The sequence below is a fragment of the Calonectris borealis genome, chromosome 7, assembly GCF_964195595.1.
Source record: "Calonectris borealis chromosome 7, bCalBor7.hap1.2, whole genome shotgun sequence".
Taxonomy (NCBI): Eukaryota; Metazoa; Chordata; class Aves; order Procellariiformes; family Procellariidae; genus Calonectris; species Calonectris borealis.
This window is the reverse complement of record NC_134318.1, coordinates 21,038,201-21,058,980: the sequence shown is the minus strand read 5'-3', so window position 1 is coordinate 21,058,980 and position 20,780 is coordinate 21,038,201. Positions and strand designations below refer to the sequence as shown.

General features: G+C 39.7%; 1 protein-coding gene across 4 annotated transcripts in view; it reads right to left on the bottom strand.

The window, feature by feature from the left end:
- USP54 (ubiquitin specific peptidase 54) overlaps positions 1-20,780 on the bottom strand; it is a 105,997-nt gene that overhangs the window by 47,052 nt on the left and 38,165 nt on the right. For 2 of the 4 annotated variants that reach the window (XM_075154463.1, XM_075154461.1), the window contains exons 1-2: positions 7,228-8,223; positions 4,407-4,499 (exon numbers count right to left, since the gene is read on the bottom strand). In XM_075154463.1, coding sequence (XP_075010564.1) covers positions 4,407-4,499; positions 7,228-7,374 — 240 coding nt within the window. In that variant the 5' untranslated portion in view covers positions 7,375-8,223. Of the gene's footprint in view, positions 1-4,406; positions 4,500-7,227; positions 8,224-20,780 lie in introns of those variants that run through there. The other 2 variants (XM_075154464.1, XM_075154462.1) reach the window with 2 other exon arrangements.

Here is a 20,780-nt window from a genome sequence, read left to right as displayed (position 1 = left end):
GTGATAAACAAACACCAAAGCAAAGTCATGCTTTAGAAAAAGGAAAATAAAACAGAACACAGTAGACTTCAACATTAATAATAAATCAAAAAGCTGTTCCAGTGTTACAGCAGGCAAACCACATAGCAGTAAGGACAGCTTGTGTACTGAAAAAAACACTTAAATAATGCCACATCTTAAGGAACAGCGTTTGGGATTCCAGCACAGAGTCTGCAGCTCTGCCTTGTCTTTTTGTATCTGTTGATGCAAGATTCCTTCAAAATAACCAATGAACGTATGTCTGGAATGATTTCAGGGTTCATTTTGTAGCCAAATAAACATAGCCAGGTAGCACAGCAAGTTTTAAAATCACTTGAAGAACTTGTGCAATGGATGTCTTCAACACAGTACAAAAATAAAATGTGATTTGATATCAGGTATGACATCACTGTTCCGTGATCCCTCATTTTATAAATAAAAGTAATTTAAAATTACAAATCATATTTATAAAGCTAGCTGAGCATTTACAGTAAATACTGTGCATGACATCAGAATCCCTAGAAACAGTTGCAGCAAGCCAAGAAAGTGGAAAAAATACAACTTCTTTGGTGTTATTGTGTTATTCAAAGGCTAAATTTAGCTTATTGAAAACTATCTTCCTCTAAAGTCAGTGGGAAGAAAATGTCGCCTTTAGAGCAACGGTTCAAAGTAGGGGAAGAGCGTGAACCCCCTCTACACACACAGGCAGTATCCTGCAAAGGGAACCTGGCGCGGAGGCAGGGACACAACAGAGACTCTTTCCCCCAAGTACTGTCCCTTTCCCAGGCCAGGCTGGAGTCTGAACATGCCAGCATGCTTTGGAGAAGAGTAAACATGTCCTGCCTCCTCCTTGCTTGGTCTGGACAGGTATTTCGGGCAGATCCACCTGACAGCATGCAAGGCTAATTACCTCTCCCCAGACCCTAATGGGAGATTTTCGCATGGTATAGAGCTCCAAATTCCTGGGTTCCCACTGGATCCAGCCATATCTTCTCCCTCATCTTAGCAAAGCCTAAGGCAAGATTCAAGAGAAAGAGGATGTCAAAGACCCGGAGGCTAAGCTGACATTACCCTGGCAGGACAACAATTAAAGGCTTCCAGAGCAGATGGGAGGGCTAGGGTAGGGGAAGAGATGAGCACAGAAGGGAAGGGATGATCCTGCTGCACTGAGACACGAAACATGCTCTTGGTGATGCTTGCAGTATTAGGTGCATATTAAGCACATTATCCCATTTGTCTTATACAAGTTTACACACAGTATGTGCCAGAAAGCCAGACTTTTATAGGAGGAAAAAAAAGAGCAGTTTGAGAAGACTGATCCAGAGGGCAGCAGAGAACAAGTAAACACCTTAAACAGCCTTTTTTCCCCTTCTACTGCCTGCTTAAGGAGTTTAAGAAGATGGATGTGATCATCTCCACGGTTTGGGGGCTATCCCTTTTGCACACCTTTATCATTTAGTATCCCTGCCTTTTCAGCTGCATGCAAGCAAGACAGCCTATGTTTCCGGTGTTTGGGTTTTTTGGGGGGGGATGAGGGAAGGTTTGCATCCCCAATTTCACTTAGAGTTAAGTGACACCCTTTATTACTCACCTTTATAATATTATTTGACTTGATAACAACAGAAAAATGGGGGAAATTTTCAAATATTTATGTACACACATCAACATTTTACACAAGTCAATAAAGGTGGAAACTTGTCACGGTATCACCCAGTGAAAAACAAAATTGTGAGCTGCTTTATGAACATAAGGGAACCAGGAATAAAACAGTTCTATACTCCTAAAAAACAAATTTCTACGTATTTTTTCTCTTTTATAGTTTTACAATAGATGTCTGTAAACTTTCTGAAGGTTCTGGAATAGGCTTGGGTAGAACACACTGAAATTTCCCAGGAAGAACAGACTGTAGATAGAGAAAACACTAACATGTTGGTTTGGATTAAAGCCAGTTGGAATTCATTTATTTACTTTGTCAAGTATTGGTTCCTGCTCATATTCATAAATACTTGTCCAGATAATTCTTTACTTGTTTACGCATTTCTTCAGAGTTTTTCATTGTACATTGAGTTTTGTGAGCTACAGGAATTCTGCACATAACCAGATGCAAGTTTTCTAAAACGTGCAAAAGTACTTAAGGATTTGGTGCAACATTATAGCTCTGTTCGAAACTAAGGGTTGTAACACCTTCTGGCTAAGCACAGCATTGGTAAGAACTTCAGATAGGAAGCAAACCAAAAAAATCCTTGCAGATATCTGGGAGCAAGAAGAGAGCGCAGCAATTTTTTCAAAGGCTGCTAAATTTAAAAAATAAGCATATGGCTGCAGGCATACAATTTGTGAATTCTGCCACTCTACCTGTCACTTCCAAGTTTATAATAGCATACTGCACACTTCAGCAAGACATCAAAAGCAAGGATTTTACCAACAAAACTAAACACTCTTCAACCCAATGTCTGCTTTTAATACATATATTCCAGAGATCCTGCCACCTTCCAGTCTAAATGTAGTGCTTTCCCCTCTCATGCTGGTACTGCTAATCCAGATGCATCTTTGTCCAGAGTTCATCTTTCAATACCAGTTCCACAAAGGTTCATCCTCTCCTCTTTCCTATAACATCTTTTTTTTTTCCCCCTCCTCTTTTTCAATATTCTTATTCAGAAAAAGACTTTTAACTATTATCTTTATACTAAAACCTCTCAACTCTGCCTCAGAGGCCAGACTACTTTCATTCAAATGGCAGAACCTGTCTGATCTCCTGGTATTTCCTTGTCATATCCTGCTGTTAGGTTAAACCCCAGAACAGCAAAAGCTTACATTTGAGATAATTACCTAAATTCTTTTCTTTCTGTCCTTATCTCAGCTACCAAAGAATGCCAACAATCACCTGGCAATACTCGAGGGCATGATCCAAGAATTAACTTCAAATTATTTATCCCACTGAACTTAATGAACTCAAACTAGATCATGCCTAAGTCTTGCCACTACCCATAAGGAAGGGGATGTATTCTATACTCCATCTTTTCTTTGTCTGGATAGCTGTATTTCTCACTTCCGATGTGCTATCTTGCTCCTAAGCCACTGTTATATCCTCTTCTGATGATACTGCTGTAAATATCATCCTGTCTCATCATTTCAACAGATATGTCTTGAGACAAATTTCCCTTCAGAAGGAAATTACTTATCTTCTTTCATGCCTTAATAGCCTCTTCTTTGCTGTTCTTTTGCAAGGGAAAAGCCCTCAACAACCGTCCAAAAACTGACTAGATAAATAATTTCAAGCCTTTCTCTACCATAGCACCTGTAAAGTCACTTAACAGTAGCAAGACAGCTATTATACTACAAATATTGCCTGTGAACTTCAGATGATCTTAATTCAAACCTTGCACTCTCTGTTTTGTCATATTTGTAAGACATGCTGTCTGTCCTTTTCATTACTGCACACAGAATTCATGACACAATAAATTTTCACACAATGAATTTAAATATTTAGTTGGATTTTACAACCTATTTGTGATCAAAGAAAATGTCTCAGTCCCAATTTCAGAAAGAAAAATCACTGCTCAGGAAGATTAAAGCTGGTATTTTCATCGTGTTTGCATCACATCCATTTCTCCCACAAGGTTAGAGGGAGCCGTGGGTTTGAAGTAGCAAAACTTAGAAAGGAGGGCATGAAAAACCAGAAGCGCTAAAAATTAATGGGTAGAGACAAATGGAGACGTAGGATTGCACAATTTACTCAAGTACATAACAATACTCAGAATCAGAGCTAGCATCTAGATCTTACTGTCCAGGCAGCATTCTATGACAGTCAGTATTCCATCTGCATCTACAAGCAGAATTGATGTTTTTTTAAAACAGAGACCACGAACAGCTGAGCCATTTAATGCAGACATCAATATTTACAGTAGAAAATACCTTTTAGTCTTACATAATTAACAGTTTTGAACAGAAAGGCTTAAAGCTAAATGGCCTTCTCCATGCTGACATTTAAAGTAGCTCTGAAGAAAAGGTAACTTCTGAAAAGCATACTAACTGCATACATACTAACTGTATAAATGATATTTATAAACCAAATAATAAATTAGAAAAAACAAAGCAAACTGATGTTTTACTGGCTGAACTAATCTTTCGAACAACATGGAGGCTCACGATGATCCACACTCCATTGATAAGAGTCCTTGTATCTGAAACTTTACCTACAGTATTTTCACAATTTATTGGCTTGAACAGAGTGTCTTGGGTTAGTATCTATCAGATTTACCTTTGCTCTCACAAATTTCCAGATGGAAGTTTGATACACTTGAAGGCATACACATATTAGTTAAATATCAGAAATACTTCTGCTCCATTTTTTAAAAAAGTGTTTTGAATTTATTTCCAACTTTTACCTTAAGAGCACAGAAGATGCAAGAATCGCCCATACATTTGTGCGTTGTGATTTGCCGGAAACTGCGGCGAAAAATGTCCAGGTGCCAGAGAACCTGAAACACAAAAGGGGCACAGCCAATTTCATGAATATATAAAATAAAATACTGCATAAAGTGCTGACTAAAGTTGCACACGCTAAATAATCCCAGAAGTACACTAATGCCAGTGAACATTACCCCTTAGAAAGAGGGATGCCTTTTATCTAACTGCAAGTTGACACTTTCATCTTTCTTCCTCAGTTGTAGCATTCACATATATAAATTCACAGTAGAACATCCCTCTGAATTTCTTGCCATGTGCTTTTAGATTAAAAAACTCACTTCTTTGTCCATGTGGCAGTGCCAGCTTAAACAGCACTTGTCCCGACTGCTCCTCCGCACTAGCACCACGGCCAGCCGCTGTGCAGCCGCACCGTGAGGCTGGGCAGAGCTGCCCAGGACACCCTACCGACCGCTGGGGCCGAAACTTGCCCATCCTTCCACCTCCTGGGCAGCCTCTTTGTTCTGAGCAGAAAGCCCAAATGTTGGAAAAATGGAGCACCAACAGTATATACATTAACAAGTTCTCGCAGGTCAAAACGATAAATTACTAAAAGCAGTTATGCCTAATATCAGCAGCAAGTGTATTTACATGCCATGATTACTGGCAGATTTCTAACCCTAACCTGTATGGGCAGTTATACTTTTCTTTCAGGACAGATATGGTGGTAATACCAGGTATGTGACCAGGTATGGTCACAGCATATAAAAGCAAGCAGGCTTTTGTATGTTCTGCCAGCAACAGCAAGAGGCAACATTTGCTGCAACAGCACCAAGTTTTATTCTTAAGTTTTACCATTAAATCTGTGCAATCTTGGGCAATTATCTAAATTCATATCTGTAAAATAGCAACAATACCAATCTCTGAGGTGTTTCACAGCTCTTTACATATAAATGTGGTCACTGCTGGCTATTTCAGCTTCAACTAACAATAACTGGACTTTCTTGTAAGCCTCAGAGCCACCAGCCTTTCAGGAGGCAGAAGCCGGCACTGAAAGAAGCCCTGACCTAAATCACGTCCTGCCAGGTTCCGGACAGAGCAGCAAGGTCCAGGCTGGCATGTGACTGGCTAAATGCTTCGTTAGCATACACAGAGGGACCAAACTTCTTATTTCCGATTAATCTGTCCAGAGCAACTGGCTAGAAAAAATTTAGCACTCTGAAAAAAAGTTGTGCTGGTTTCAAGAAGTGTTTCCAGCTGGAACAATTTGTTAAACTAAACCATAGCACACAAATGTTACCTAAAATTATATTTAAAACCACATTTATTGAATATGTGATCTGTAAAGTTTCCCAAAACTTCGGAATTGTCATGGCTACGTTTATGCTCAAACTCTCCCTATACTTAAGGGCCTGGGAGGCAACATAAGCCTTGGAACCATCTGATTACACACAACATTCCTGAAGAACTACTGCAGACTTCACAAAAGGACAAAATAAAAAGTACATTTCGGAACGAGTCCAATTTTTCGATGTAACTGCCTTTGGAGATAATCTTGAATGTTATAGAAATACTTAATAGTAAGGACCAACAAACATTCAAGAGCCTCTCAGACTAACACTGAATGTTAAAAAATTAAGATTAAAAACCCCCAGAAATTATATTTTATGAAATGATTACCATCTTGGGTTTTTTTAAGTTCAGCTTTGACTGTAAATATTTTTGGTATCCTCTCTCTCTTGAGCTTTAGAAGAAAATGGTTTATGTAGAAGACTAAAGGCCAGGTCATAGGCTTTCATCTTCAGGTATGGCATACAGGCTCTACTTAGTTGTGACCTAGGTTCAGCAACACAGTTTTAGGAGACAGACGGTGATTACACCTTATAACTTAACCGAAGCAATTAATACAGTACGTCACTGGAAACGCACTTTTCTTATAAGTTCTCTTCGCACCCAAGTCCTGTATTTCATAGCATATTAAGCCTGCTGAGGGTCACTGGTGTTTCTATTTGTATTATTTGCTTCATGGGGGTATCTTGAAGTCTGAAGTTAGTTGAGAACCTAATCGTGCCCATAGGAAAAAAAACACACAAAAAACCAACACAAAACCCACAAACAGTGACACAGTCTGTGCTACACAGACAAGTCATATGAAGGGAAAGAAACTGATGTGGAGAAAGGGTTTTAAACCCTGCAACCAGAAAGACTGAATGTCAAATGCCAGACATTCAAAACATCTAAATGATGACAATACCAGTATAGCAGCCATACCACTCAACTAAATTTTGACACGGGACAAGGTTTTTCTTCTAAATCAAAAGGTAAAGACTCAATCATCTAAACTAAGCTACAAATCAGCAGTTAGAAAGAAAACTGGACTACATAAAAAGGATCTTGTATAGGTATTATCAAACCTTGAACTTGACTGGTTCAACAAAAAAGTTAAATTTACTTTTAAGGAGTAGACATACTGCAAGCTACGCAATGTTCTATTATTTTAAAAGAAATTTTCTACATATATTTTCATCTTCGGTTGACATATTACAAGTTTACACAAACAAGAGATTCAAGTACACCAAGTGATGACTACGTGAATGCTGTTTTACCAGGAAAACCTGAAAATTAAAAAAAGCTGCTCTATAACTCAACTAATCTACATTTCCAAACAAGGCTTTATTCTATCTAGGTCCACAAACAATTAGTAGTCAAGCCTGGCTATATTTGTTACACAGTCGAGCCTAAGAAAATACTGCAATAGACAGAGGACAAAGATAGAAACATTTTTTTATTATGTGCTCTTACCTGTAGCGCACTATTCAGGAAGCAACTGTTCTGTCCTGGTTCATTGCTGAGACCTTTACTGGGTGCAATTGAGGTTGTATTTCGTGGAGTAAACATGCCCTGTACATTCCCCCGACCCACAGAAAAGTAATTTCTTTTCCAAGACATCTTCCAGTTTCAGCTGTAGAATATGCAGGTTTAGCTAGCAGAGTATGTGACTTGATCAGACCCTTCCTTTCTTTCACCAAAATTCAAAACTGGAACAACAATCCAATCTTCTTTAAATTACAGTTTAAACGGAATTTATCCTTTCAAAGGACATAAGCAGTTTGCTTCTTTTAAATCCAGCCCAGGATGCTATTCTTCATTTGATGCTTATGTATGCAAAAACCTTTTTTACAAGCAGCCACATACAAAGTTTGCAAAGGGAAGGAATCCATGGTCGTGCAAGTTCATCTGTTATGCTGCTTCTCCCATTTCCAAACAGGCAGTGACTTCAGGGAACAAATGGCAAATTAAGGAGGTCCTAGAATCAAGAGGAGAAAAACAACAGCTACCTCTCACACCCCAAAAACCCCAGATTCTCTAATTCTTTTATAATCCTCCTGCAGAAGACGGGAAAAATCCAATTAGTAAGGGAGCAGAGAAACCAAAACCAAAACAAAACCTTGGCAGCTCCCTTTCAGTTACGTTTATCTTGGGCGATGAAAAAGACATTATCCTCACAGGGGGAAAAGAAGCAACTCCAGGACTTGAGAGCGAAGAGCTTTAAAGCAGCAAAAAGCCTCCAATACAGCTCTAATTTTGTGTGCAATCTTTAGAAGTTTCTTCTCCTGATCCTCCTTTTGCAATCGGAATGCCCAGCCGTGCCAGAAAGCTTGAGAGAGAAAAATAATCAAAGGCTTGCGTCATTTAATTACTCTCTTGGTTTTGTGGTGTTCTGCCAAGACCAGCGTTGCCTCACCTCCCACAATACACTGAATCTTCTGAGACAAAGCAAAAAATATAAACCCTCCTCCACCCAAAAAATAAAATAACATGGAAAAGAACAGAGGATTCCGAGAAAAGTATGTAAGAGCAAGAGGGCTGGAGTATGTTGGAAGCATTAAAGAAGGAAGTTAGATTAAAAAAATAAAACACAACATTCATGTGAACTCCATGGCAGTTCTCATACGGAACCTTTAGAATCCTGAAGCATTAAATTTCTTTAAGATACCTTAGTCATTCAAACAGTAGTAAGAAGATTTGTGATTCTGTGAATACATGCTAGCACATTGTCCACCCTAGAACTGGGATTTTGCACTGAACTTGGAAGGCCAAGAAGACAAAGGCACAAGGCTCTCCCCTGACTCAGCAGTCCACAGCTCTCTCCAGAACAAAACAGTCTCCAAATTTTCTTAATCAGAAACTATGTGTATATCTATAAAACGTTACTTAATTTAGGTACACGGGATATACAAGTATCCAAAAGACATTGATACTTCTGAAGAAGCCGGAAGAATCATTCAATAGAAACTGTTCTTCCCACCACAAGTTCACTTTTGCCTTCATCTCACAGGAAATGTAAAAAAGAATTTGATCTAAGAAATTCCTAGAAACAGGAATTACAAGATTCATGGCAAAACATTTTTTAAAGTTCTCACAAGCGTAGCCCACCTGTATTTACTTTACAGACAACTGCATAATATTTTCCAGGGACATTCCCAATGACATTTAGGATTATCCCATTTTTTATACACATAAATAACAAATGAATGTACTTATTATGGCTAGTATAAGAAAGATGACTCTATTTCACATGTTCTGAAGTAGTAATTGCAGCATGAAGTCACTATGAAATAGACACACAAAACAGATGTTTGTGCATCAGCAAAAATTAACTAAGAGAATAATTCCTTACAAATATATCCCAGGTATATGTGAAGGCATGTTTTTCACCTTCCACACAATTATAAATTCTTCATCTCCTGTCAAAACACAGGACAAACTTCCTCAACAGCTGCAAATGTGTTACAGCAGGCTAACCCGTTCCCTTCTAGTAATATTTTGTTTGTACTTCTATTAAACTCATTCTACAAATATTAATGAAGTCTCAGCATTGCTGTAAGGCAGGCAAATACCTATATACAGATGAATATTCTTCTTGGTTGCCAGTGTGCCATGCAAAATTTTCAGATGTGCTTGCAAGCCTGCAGACACAGCCCATTACCACGCTCGTCACGCAACATTCCTCAGCAGTGAATACATATACAGGATTCATTTCAAAGCAATTTCAGCCTCAGCCCCCTTTCTTTGCTCAATCCCCTCATGAACCTTGAGCCAACCATACTGTGTGAGGTAATTCAGTTTCAAGCAACAATTTAAGGATCTCTGTAAACCAACACCACTTGCAATAGATGCAGTGGCTAAGCTTGCACTGCAGGGATGGAGCAGAATGCTGCATGAAATGAGCTGTGGCTAACTCACAAAAACCCCTGAGCCAAGCACTCTGTCTTCTCCTTTCCACAGAACCTATGAAAAGATGGAAAATACGATCCAAAACATGCCCAAGATGCACAGATGTGAGCAGCACCTATTCAGTGGACTTCAAGTTCAAAACAAGATTCTGCTCTCAAAATGGGCTATAAAACTTTAAGTACTTTTTGAGCCAAGCTGTCTCAGTTATTCCAAAATGAATACATTTTTTTCTATTGATTTTTATTGTCTTGGAACCAGAATCAGATTAGAGGCTTTGTAGTTTGCCTGTCATTGCAGTAAGACTATTGCAAGCTGGCCAGGACTCTCACAGTAACCGTGCAACTTACAACCTGCACTGCATTTGCACAGGCTTAGCACAACTGACTTCCTACCACACGTTCGCTACAATCGTTCACAGGAGCAAGTTCAGTTTGCTCATTTGGCTATATGGCCTTTGCAGAGCTAAGAACAAGCAGAAAACACTTCAGCTGGTAACCACCCAGTTACGACAAAACCAGATCTCTGGAGATAAATGGCAGCTTCACACTTTGCCAACCTCTAAAAACTTACCAATGTTATATAATAGCTACAGAATGGAATCCTAATTAATGTGAAATATATATAAGACACTATTCGTATGGATTGTCTACAGACCCACTTAGGTTCTGCTCTACCATAAAAAGAATAACAAAAAGCAAGCAGGAAGAAAAGAATTTTTGTAAAAACTAACCATCGTTATTAAAATATCCTATTTTGTTTCTACCGCCACTGACAAACCATCAGCAGAAAAAAGCTAACCCGCCCATACTTTAAACACCCAGCATACAATTGCTAAGAAAACAGCAGTGATCTGTAAGGGAAGAGGAAGGCTATTGCTGCGCAAGCCTGTCAGCAGATGTAGGTGTTCTCCAAACATGCTACTTCTCCCAGATACCGTGTTAGCTTGTAAGCGCTCCCAACCACAGAACTAAAAAAACAAAGTTTACTTTCTGAAATGCAATCACGATAACACTTTGATGATATATGCCACAAGCTTCAGAGAATTACATAGTTAAGTGAGAAGAGAACATTTTCATATATTGTTTCTGATTAAAGAAGTTTTTGAGAAGGACTGCTCCCCTATTAAGAACACATATAAGCCAACAGCTTTTTAATAGTACAAGGAAAACCCCTACACTTGAATTGTCAATGGAGTTCCCCACCCTTTTGTAGCATTTTAATGTTAGGTGACAACAACTGCAGCTCCACATAACTCTTCTATTAAAAAAAAAACCAAAACAACACACACAAAACAAAAAACAATGAAAAACCCACTAAAAACCCACCCCACCCCCCGATGACAGATTTAAAAGCTCTAGCTACTGTATGTCCCAGTGGCATCTCGGCATGACTCCAGAAAATTGAGTCTGAAGTAAAAGAGAAAGGTATTATCAGATCTGAGAAAACTGTTCTTACAGAAAGATACAAGATTCTCATTGCTGGAAATTTTACTAATACAGAAATATGAGCAAAATAGGAGGAGTGCCAGATGCAAAAGCATAAATGATGCTCTTGGCTCATTATTCAAAACATTATCTTAGAGACACAATGAACTGAGGCAGAAAGCCTAAAAACTTTTAAGGTACTTGAATTTTGTTTATCATATTAAGAATACTATTCACTGGAATAAGGCACAAAATTAATCTAGCCAGCGTGATTAAAAAAGCTAACTATATCCCTGAAAAGTTGCACAGCCTTATTATAACGTTATATAAATTTATAATAAAGAGTAAATAATATATTAAAAGTATATACAGAGTATATAATAAAAAAAGGAAATCCAACATTCTAGATCTTCCCTTGAAACCATGCTGTTTGGCAACAGCTTTCTTCAGGAAGGAAGGGGGGCTTCCAGCCACAGAGACAGGCTCAACAGACAAGAAGAGGGCATGGGGCACCACTCCCATCGCATCTCCAGCAATGCAACCCCAGAGCAAAGCCGTCATGGTTCAGCATGTCCTTCTGTCCTGAAGAAACCTGAGTCTGTCCTTGGGACAGCAGAGCACAGCACTCTACAAGACATGTACCACAGAAGAGTTCAAGTCCCTGTTCATTCTCATATTCACTTGCTAAATGAACCACATCGAAACATAACATCTCAAATTGCATCCTTCGTTCTCTGGCGAGGTCCCACTATCACTGTTCATTTTAAGGGGCAAAAAAAATTGTAACACTCCTCTCTCACTGCAGTCTCATGTCTCTCCAAAAGTTTTAGGCTGCTGCTTGATGAATCATTCCAGGCACATGGCTGAATTAAAACAACCCATTTAGGAAAGGAGACAGTTCCATTTAGCACTAGGTATGGCTGAAACCACCAACTAAGTATTTATCACTGTTAAATCTAAGAACAGAGGTCCAGAATTTATTTTTCATTACTTCTATTTCTGAATAAACTTTCAAAACACAGAACAAATGAAATGCTTCAATGTGTGAATATGTATGTTTTTAGAAAAGAGTGTTTTTCCCCCCCCAGGATCCTACCACCTTTTCTGGAGGTAGGGAGTAGATTAATGGTGTTGAAGGCAAATTGTCCTTTCACATGCCACAACACCTCTGAAAGCCTAAACAGATGAGAAATGGCTTTTAAATCCCTTAGTTAAATATTTTTCATAACAAAAAAGAAGATGGAAAGAAAGAATTGTCCAAGACAATGGATTTTGGTTAAATTTTTCACCCAGATGGCTCCTGGCAGGGTCGCTTTTTCGGTGAGGAAGCACAGGAACAATCCCTTTGACTGATCCCATGGCTGTTCTCAGCTAGAGGGGAAGAGTTTTCACAACTAGAGGCTTAAGAACATACTTTCTCCATGTAGCTGAAATGATGAAAATATTTGCTAATTTCTGTATGGATTAAATTATATTTAGTTGCAGAGCTATCAATATTAAGACCTTCATTTACAGTTTAGACATCTCAAAGAGAGCCAGCTTTGCAAGTCAGTCTAAATTCTATCTTGAAGGTGATGAAATAAAATAGAGGGACAGAAAAAGTTCCCATTACGGAATAACCATGAGGCTGGATGAAGAAAAGAGTGAACAGGGCAGTGATCTCAAAGGTAAACATCCCTGACAGAAGTCAGCTGCCGCACAACCAAAGAGGGGTAACTTCCTCCTCTTGAGGACGTCTCCTCTTTTTGAGATTCTTAGCTTGCCAGAAATACGGGACAGATTTCTTTGCCCACCTAGATTGATACACCGTAACTACAAAAAGGTACAATTATTTCCATTCATCTCTATCTCAAAAAATTTTTTGATAGTGCAAATGGGACAACAGAGGAAAAAAAAAAAACTTTCTGCTTTATGCATGCATTTTCTCAGTCTTGATTACTATGCTGGGAGAAAGAGTGGGGGAAAAAAAGCCTGTGATGCTTTTGCTGTCAAGCTTACACCCATTTGTCAGTCTTCCTCTTGAAGGAACAACTTAATTACCTGGCTCTGTGCTACTTGTGCCTACTGGGTGGAACCAGGAACTGACGGCACCACTGATGCCCATGACAGACTCATACTGGTCTTCCTTATTTTTCATTCTGCTATTGCATAATTCCTAGTCTGTGAAGTGTTGTAAAGATATGACAAAGCTGTGAGTGTCAGAGACCTTAGGCTAACTCCCCAGAACCATGTTAGAAAATATACTCAGAGTTTGCGTAAGGTTATGATAAATGGTCTTTCAGACACCAGGGAAATGTTGCCACTTACCTGACGCAAAAGTAATTATCCAAATGTTAGGCTAAAAGTTGCTAGTAAAAACCATCAAAATGATCTGGGAGTGATGATTAAAAACAAGTTTCCCCAAATCCACAGATGTGCTTCTTTAGAGAGTAAGAGTACAACAAGCCTGGGACAAACACTACAGATTTCCAGAAGACACAATGAAAACCATCCCTGAGAGACCACTTCAAGATAATGGAAATCCAAACTGAAGGGACTAGACAGAACAGTGCGCAAACTGGGATAACACACATCCTTGACTAAACCTGCAGTCATTTCAATCACTACCACTGTACTTGTACAGCCACTAAAAGAAACTGTAGGCAGGATACTGATGGGCCAAATTGCCTCTTGGGAATACAGCTCCCTGAAGTGGCAACGCTGGCATTTCTGAACTAGCAGACAACTTACTGCTTCTACAGTGATCGGAGAGAGAAAACTGAACACATTTTTAATGAAGAAAGAATATGTTCTTATACCAACTTTTCAAGCCAATAAAGAACCCATGAAAAACAAAACTAAACCCACTCTATGCTCCTGTTAACTGCTCAGACCAACAAGGGACATGGACAGCATGTTCTGCAGAAACACCTTAAAGTGAGACTCTGCAAGCTACTGGGGTCAAGTATAGCTTTACACTGCATGAAGATTTACAGCAAACACTTCTCCAACTTCTTCATCCAAAATGCTTGTGAGTTTTACAAAACTATAGCGGACTGTCTCTTAAAACAGTGTAATGAAATCTTGCAAACACTTACCTAATCTGAATCATTTGATTTTAAGCCTGACAGTCAGCCAAATCTATTTAAAGCGCATCTCTCAGTAAAAAAGCACCAGAAAGACATTGGCTTTGAACTGCAGAAGGTTCAGTGATGGTGGAGGGCTGGAAACTTCTACCTACTCAAGCTTGAGGGGAACCTCTCTGCTTCTTCCCAACTGCCTGCAGGTGCTTCTCCAGGGTTACAAAGTCTTAGCAGTCATTTCTGTGGCCCTTCCTGAAAGAAGGGCATCAGCTGATAAACATCTGTCTCCTGTGCAAACCTACGACCACACAGACTTTTGTTCAAAGTAGTGGAAAAAGTACATCCTTTACCCCATAGACCTACAGAGAGAGAAGAGTAGGGTAGCCGTGTCCAGACTTTCATAAAGCAGTTACAAGGACCCAAAGTATCCAGTTGGCTCCCAAATAATCAGAAAAGCTGTTAAAACCCATCCAGTAAAGAGCTCTAATACAACATGACAACCATTCAAAGGCAAATTACAATTAAAAATAAAAAATAAAAAAGCCAAACACACAACTCTAAAAATCTAAAGCCAGCATTACAGCCTTTTCTAATTGAAAATAACTTAACCTGCAAGATGATCTAGAAGTTTCTGGAAGAAAGCATCTCTTGTTAGAGACTGCAATTTATAAGAGCATAATGTGAGATAATAGAATAATAAAGTGCTTCTGTTCGAAGACAAACAATGAGAGCGATGAGGTCAGAACCAGAGATGCAAAGGCCACGTTATTTACTTTGTGTGGGCTTATTGCCAAAACACACTTCACTCCCCAGATAAAACCTTTACTCATATCAAAAACATGGTATTAATAACCACTGATCTCATGCATCACGGTACTTTCAGCACATGCATTTGCTGCGGAGGTTACAGGGAACGGAGGCAGAGAAGCCCACAGCTTTGTGTCCTACTTCCGAAATCCTTCAGAAGCAGCTGCCCTCCTTTCTGTTACACAGCCCAAAGGATCTGTTATCTCAACAACTTTTCTCCAACAGTGGAAAAGGGAAGGAATATATATATATATACACACATATATGTAAAACTAAGAAAGTCTGCCAGCCTGAAGTAAATCCAAACCATTTCAAAATAATTTGCACTCCCTTCAGATCTCTCCTTCACAGTTGCCCAGCTCTTTAAGACTGCTGTCCATGATAATAAAAGCCTGCATCTTAACACACCTGCATTTCCAAAGCACTTATCCTGAAGTTTTGTGTTACTTTCTACATGAAATGTAAGTTTACTCTCCCAAGCCTGTGTTTAAAAAACACCTTACCTATCCCCTAGGCTTGGTGCTGGACACTTCACAAGGAGGAAGGATGGGGTGACACCAGCTTTTCATCCCACTCAATACGGAACTTGTGGAGTTCAAATAAACAGGGAAAACACGGCAGCTTCAAATGTTATGCAAGTGCTCAAAAGCAGTTAAACATCACCAATCAATCCTGTATAACACAGAAAATCATGACAAATAGGAACAGGGCAGCTGTCAACCATATGGTGAAATGGAAGGTTCTGGTGTGATTCTAGCGAACGCTCAGCCAGCCTCCTGCTGCCAGTTTTTCCCCTTCCAAATCTTCACCTTGGCTCTCCAAAGGGCAGCTTCAAGATTAATTCAGTATTTGATTCAATCTCCAGGTATAAACAAACATTTTCATTGCAAAATTCTGTATTTTACAGCCACCAGCTATTGCAACAAGATTTCAAGGCCCTTTATCCTGTGGCACCCTATTCATCAGAAAATAATCTCATCTCTCTCCCAATAATACCACTGACCCAAGTTTTCTACTTTGGCTTGCAAATTCCAGCCCAACAATGACTAAAGAGTTCCTAGAAGCTTTCAGAAGTAGTCAGTAGTATTCAGCAACATAAGGCTTAATGACTGACAACTTTTTAAATACTAAAATCCTGTTGCCATTCTTTTCCTGACCTTGCAGACTTTCACTGCTGAACAGTATGAAAAAAATTTTCAGAAAAATTCTTCCTCTTCTGTAACAGCTACCTTGTTATAACTATGAGTTCTCCTGTCAATCTCCCCTTTCCTTCCTTAAAACAGAAGTCAGTAGCACTCAACTCCCAAATCATATGCTGTTAACATTACAGCACCACAAATCCCTCTGCTTCATTAAACACTATTTCATTACACCTCGATTTCAGTAACATTTGAAACAACTGAATGTGTTAATACACACACATCCACATAGAATAAAAACCACAGGTAAGCAACAAATGAATTTTGCAGGAAAACAAGCAAACAGAACTCCAGCACCATTAGTACTTCAATTTCAAACGAAAGACAACGCAGACTAAGCAAAGGCAGCAACACATTGAGAGTAGCAATAGACTTTGACCAAACAGATGGACAGCCTTCAGGTGGAGAAATAGGTCTTTCCGGTGATGTGTTAAGAATCTCAAATACTGCAATGCACTGTTCTCTCCGGGTGGTGCTCAAGGGGAAAGACGACACCCAGAGCAGAAATCAGTTTCCTCAACACAGGAACATAATGGACTTTTTGATACCACTGGGTAGTGAAAACCTCCACACAGGGTGGGCAAACACAATTCCTACCTCCCTCGTGATCAACAGCTGGGGCCAGACAATATATTTGATAGTACCATCAAAGCATTTACCCCCTTCCTCTTTTCTCTTAGTTCAGGATAGTATTTGATATTAAAATAATAGTTTTAGCTTATTCTCAAACTATTAATTCACTGCATTTTGTGTTTTATCTATACCACCATTACCACGTAGCAAGATAGCTTGTAACACTCATGTTGTTGCCAAACTAGTAACATACCAAGGTGCAAAACTAAAGCAGTATAGAGGAACTCGCGCAAACAAAGCATAGGCAGAGAGAGTAAAGGAAGAGCGAGAAGCAGTTTAAGGTGCCTGTGCTCGGTTCCAGTATTAAATGCTTACATCATTTTTTCCTGCCTTGCTAAAACTGAAAAGCAGGAGTGTTGCTGCACCGCAGAACATTATACGGATTAATACTTCTATATAAAAATATAAAACCATGCACCCAGCATCCACAACATGCTGATTATTCCTCTTTTTTTTAAGCAGTCATCTGTGCTGTATAGCTATAATTAACACTTCAGCAGAATCACGAGTGTGCACACACATGCATAAGCACTTAATCTCAACTTGGATTTAAGATCATTACTATTTAGTTTTAGAGGAATAAGCATAACTAACAAGAACAGGGAAACTCATTTTTCCTTTATTTGGCTTTGTATACAGAAGCATTTTCCCACAAAACCCACTGAAGACTTCAGAACCTGAGTAGGAAAAACACTTGCACATACCACAAGAAAAAGTTTACTCAATCAAAACATCCCATCTCTAACAGCAGCATACGGGAAGAGTAAAACAAACAAACAGGCTGAGGGAAACATACCATGATACCATACACCTCACCAACAACCTGGAACAGACAAGCAGGGGGAGTAGAACTCAAAGCCTGATTTCTTGTTTTCTATACAAATAGGAGACCAGCAGAAGAAAACATCTGACCAATGTGTTTAGGGAAATTACAGAAGAAAAGACACTCTGTGCAAGCTGATGAGGTTTGTTTTGTTTTTTAGTCTTTTTTAAATAGGAAGCAAATAGACACGACCAAACCTCAAAATTTTACATCCCAAACTTGCACATGGTGTTCTTGTCTCCCACCAGCAAATAAAGCACTTGTAATATGCTGCCATGGCTTCCCTGTGGCTCCTGCACCCCAAGACCAGACCTGGCTGACTGGGCCATTGCTGGCTGAGCCAACAGCCGTGGACATACTGCGCCTCTCCTCAGCTGCAGCCTCAATCCATCATAAAGTGGCCATTTTGCAGGGCTCTGTGTGTTTTAAGGAAGAGGAAAATGACACCTGAATGCACAACAGTCCTGAACTCACAACTGAACATCAAAATACAGGCAAGGTCACGTAATGATTCCTGCAAACACAGGAAAAGAGCCCTTGTATAACAGCACATGCAGCTACCTCCGTTACCTGAAATTTTACTTTCATTGAGAAGCCCCTTACAAATAGACAACTTATTCTGCTTAAATTCTTCTGGTATAAGACACTCTGAAAGATGTACTAGAATAAATATTTTGGAGAACAAAAAAAACTGGTATCTTTTTATCAAGCACTTGTAAAAACAGCTTTCAAATCCAGTTCAGCCTATTTCGCTAAGTGAAATTTGGAGTAGATGGGTAAAACAGGCAAAAGGTACTTTCTTTGATTTTTGTATACAGTATATTTGTCAGAAATACATTTCAGAAACGAAAACATTACAGAATATGCATAGTATACACAGATGGAAGTTTCATGTGTGCAAAGCAGATTGTATCTTATAAACAAGTTTTCTGAAATACAGATCTTTCATTTTATGTTAGAACTAAAAGTAAGGTGAAGCCATAAGATTTGCATATGAACTTTCACAAAACTCTGGCCTCTTTGAATTCAGTCTGAATTCAAGCTATGATTCAAAGAGACTGTTTATGTAAGTCTTACCAGATGCTACTTCCATACTGATTTTAAAAACTTATACAACTCTTTCCTTACACATTTTAATGTCTTAAGATCTTGAGAAAAAAAGCTGCTGTTCATTCTATAAAATGCCGAAACAATGCTACAATTACCTTGTACCAAAACCAGGCTGATGGAGATGTTATTGTTTTCATTCAGAAAGGTTATTTCATCTTCACCAGAAAAGTACTGTGAAACTACCAAATGCAAAAGGGATTATTTTGGGTCCTGCTGTGGCCTGGAGAAATCCACAAAGCATGAAAGAGACTCTTGTTAAGTACAAGTAAGCTCTGTCCTAATGGGTCGCAGAAGCAGAAGCTGTGCAAATGCAGTATAATACAAGCTGAACAGACCAGTTGAGAGTAAGAAAAAGAAGAATGATGTCAACACCTTTGATTTATTTTCCCTCTGCCTGATGATATGACACTACTGAGTGGCACCAGAAGCTCCCTACAAAAAAACCCAGAAAGTGCTCAAGAGGAGGTATATACCATGAAAGGAGCCTTTCCCACATTACTTGGGGGTTGCTCACTGGCAGAAAAAGAGCATGAAGAGGTAGTTCACAAGAGTTCCTCTCCTTGCAACTGGAAGAAGGCTGTTAAATATGAAATTAAAGCAGAATTCTGTGGGTGCCCAGGGAAGTTATAATACGTCTAACCAACTGGTACATATGGAGAGGAAAACACCCTCATAAAACTTTTTGTTGTTGTTGCTATTTTAAAACAGAATAAAAAAGAGCAAGTTTTGAGGGTATGTACCCGTGCCCCCTCTGTCCCCCACAAAATCGAGGCCTGGCCTGACAGCACTGCAAAGTACCCAGCCAACAACCCAAGCCACCGAGTTCCAACGCTGAAAGTGTAGCTAGAGAAAATAGCAGCCTTGCTCAACTTCAGACAATAGGGTTTCAGCCCAGACTGTAAATAAAAGCGTGCTTACTTCAGAGGTTTAGTTTAATTTCTTTCAGCAGTGGTTCAACTGTTTCAATGCTGCTGTGGGTTTGAGCTCTGCTGGAAAGCACGCAGCTACTTCAGTTACTCTCCCAAATCTCATCCTGCACCAATGGCCAAAACCACTCGTGAAACTAGACATCATGCATCAGGCAGAAACCACATACCCTTCCAACAGTGACTCCCAGAAGTGCTGCAAGGTTAAGCACAAAGGATTACACAGCCCAGAACACATGAAATTTAGAAAGCACAGCATCTAAACTGGTATGTTATATTCTGTGTACTCGGTTCATCTTTTTTTCCCCCCCCTGTACAGAGAAGTACCCAGCCTAAACTGATGTGTCTCATTCCTTCAAGCAGAGTGCCTCAGGGAACAGGGCTGGGGTGGAGCACAGAGAAGCTTTGGGGAAAGGTCTCGGGCAAGAGACGACAGCAGCTCTAGGGGTTCTTCCGCTCCACTGCGCGCAGCAGGGGATGGGGATGGAAGTGGGTCTCAGGATGATATCGTTTATGTAAGTGTTTGCTTTCTTGCTTCTAATTATGCATGTGAACCTTTAAGAGTGTGACTGTGCCATGTAGCACCCTTGGGGGCAGGGGTAAAGCCCCATCCTCCCCTGTTGCCCTTGGGGAAGTACCAAGGTTGTTCAAAGGAGAGGGCTCCAGGGACTGCAGGGTATGGCTGGCCTTAGACATGGCACAAAATTTCTGATAGACATTTGAGGCCACTCAGTGACTGACAGGCTGGGAAGCAGGAGGGGGCAACAGGAAAGTTGCACACAAGCATATTTCCGTCCTTGGGAATTTTCTCTTTTTAAAAAGCAAAATTTCTAGTATTTATTTAAATAAAATTTGGCTTTTTTGATATCAAAATCCTTTCAGTCTTTTGGGGGTTCACCACAGGAGAAGGGCTAGACACGTCCACCTCAAATCTGTGGAGGACTCCATATCCTACTATGGCAACCCAAGATGGCCTTCAAGGCTTGCTTCTTCTCACAGCCCCCAGTCCAGATCACACGGCCGCCCCCACACCAGCACCACCTGGAGCTGGTCACAGGACAGAGCCCTCACCTTCCAGCTGCACAGCAGCGTCACATGCCACACGTTGCCCACACCTCCTTTTGCCAAATCCT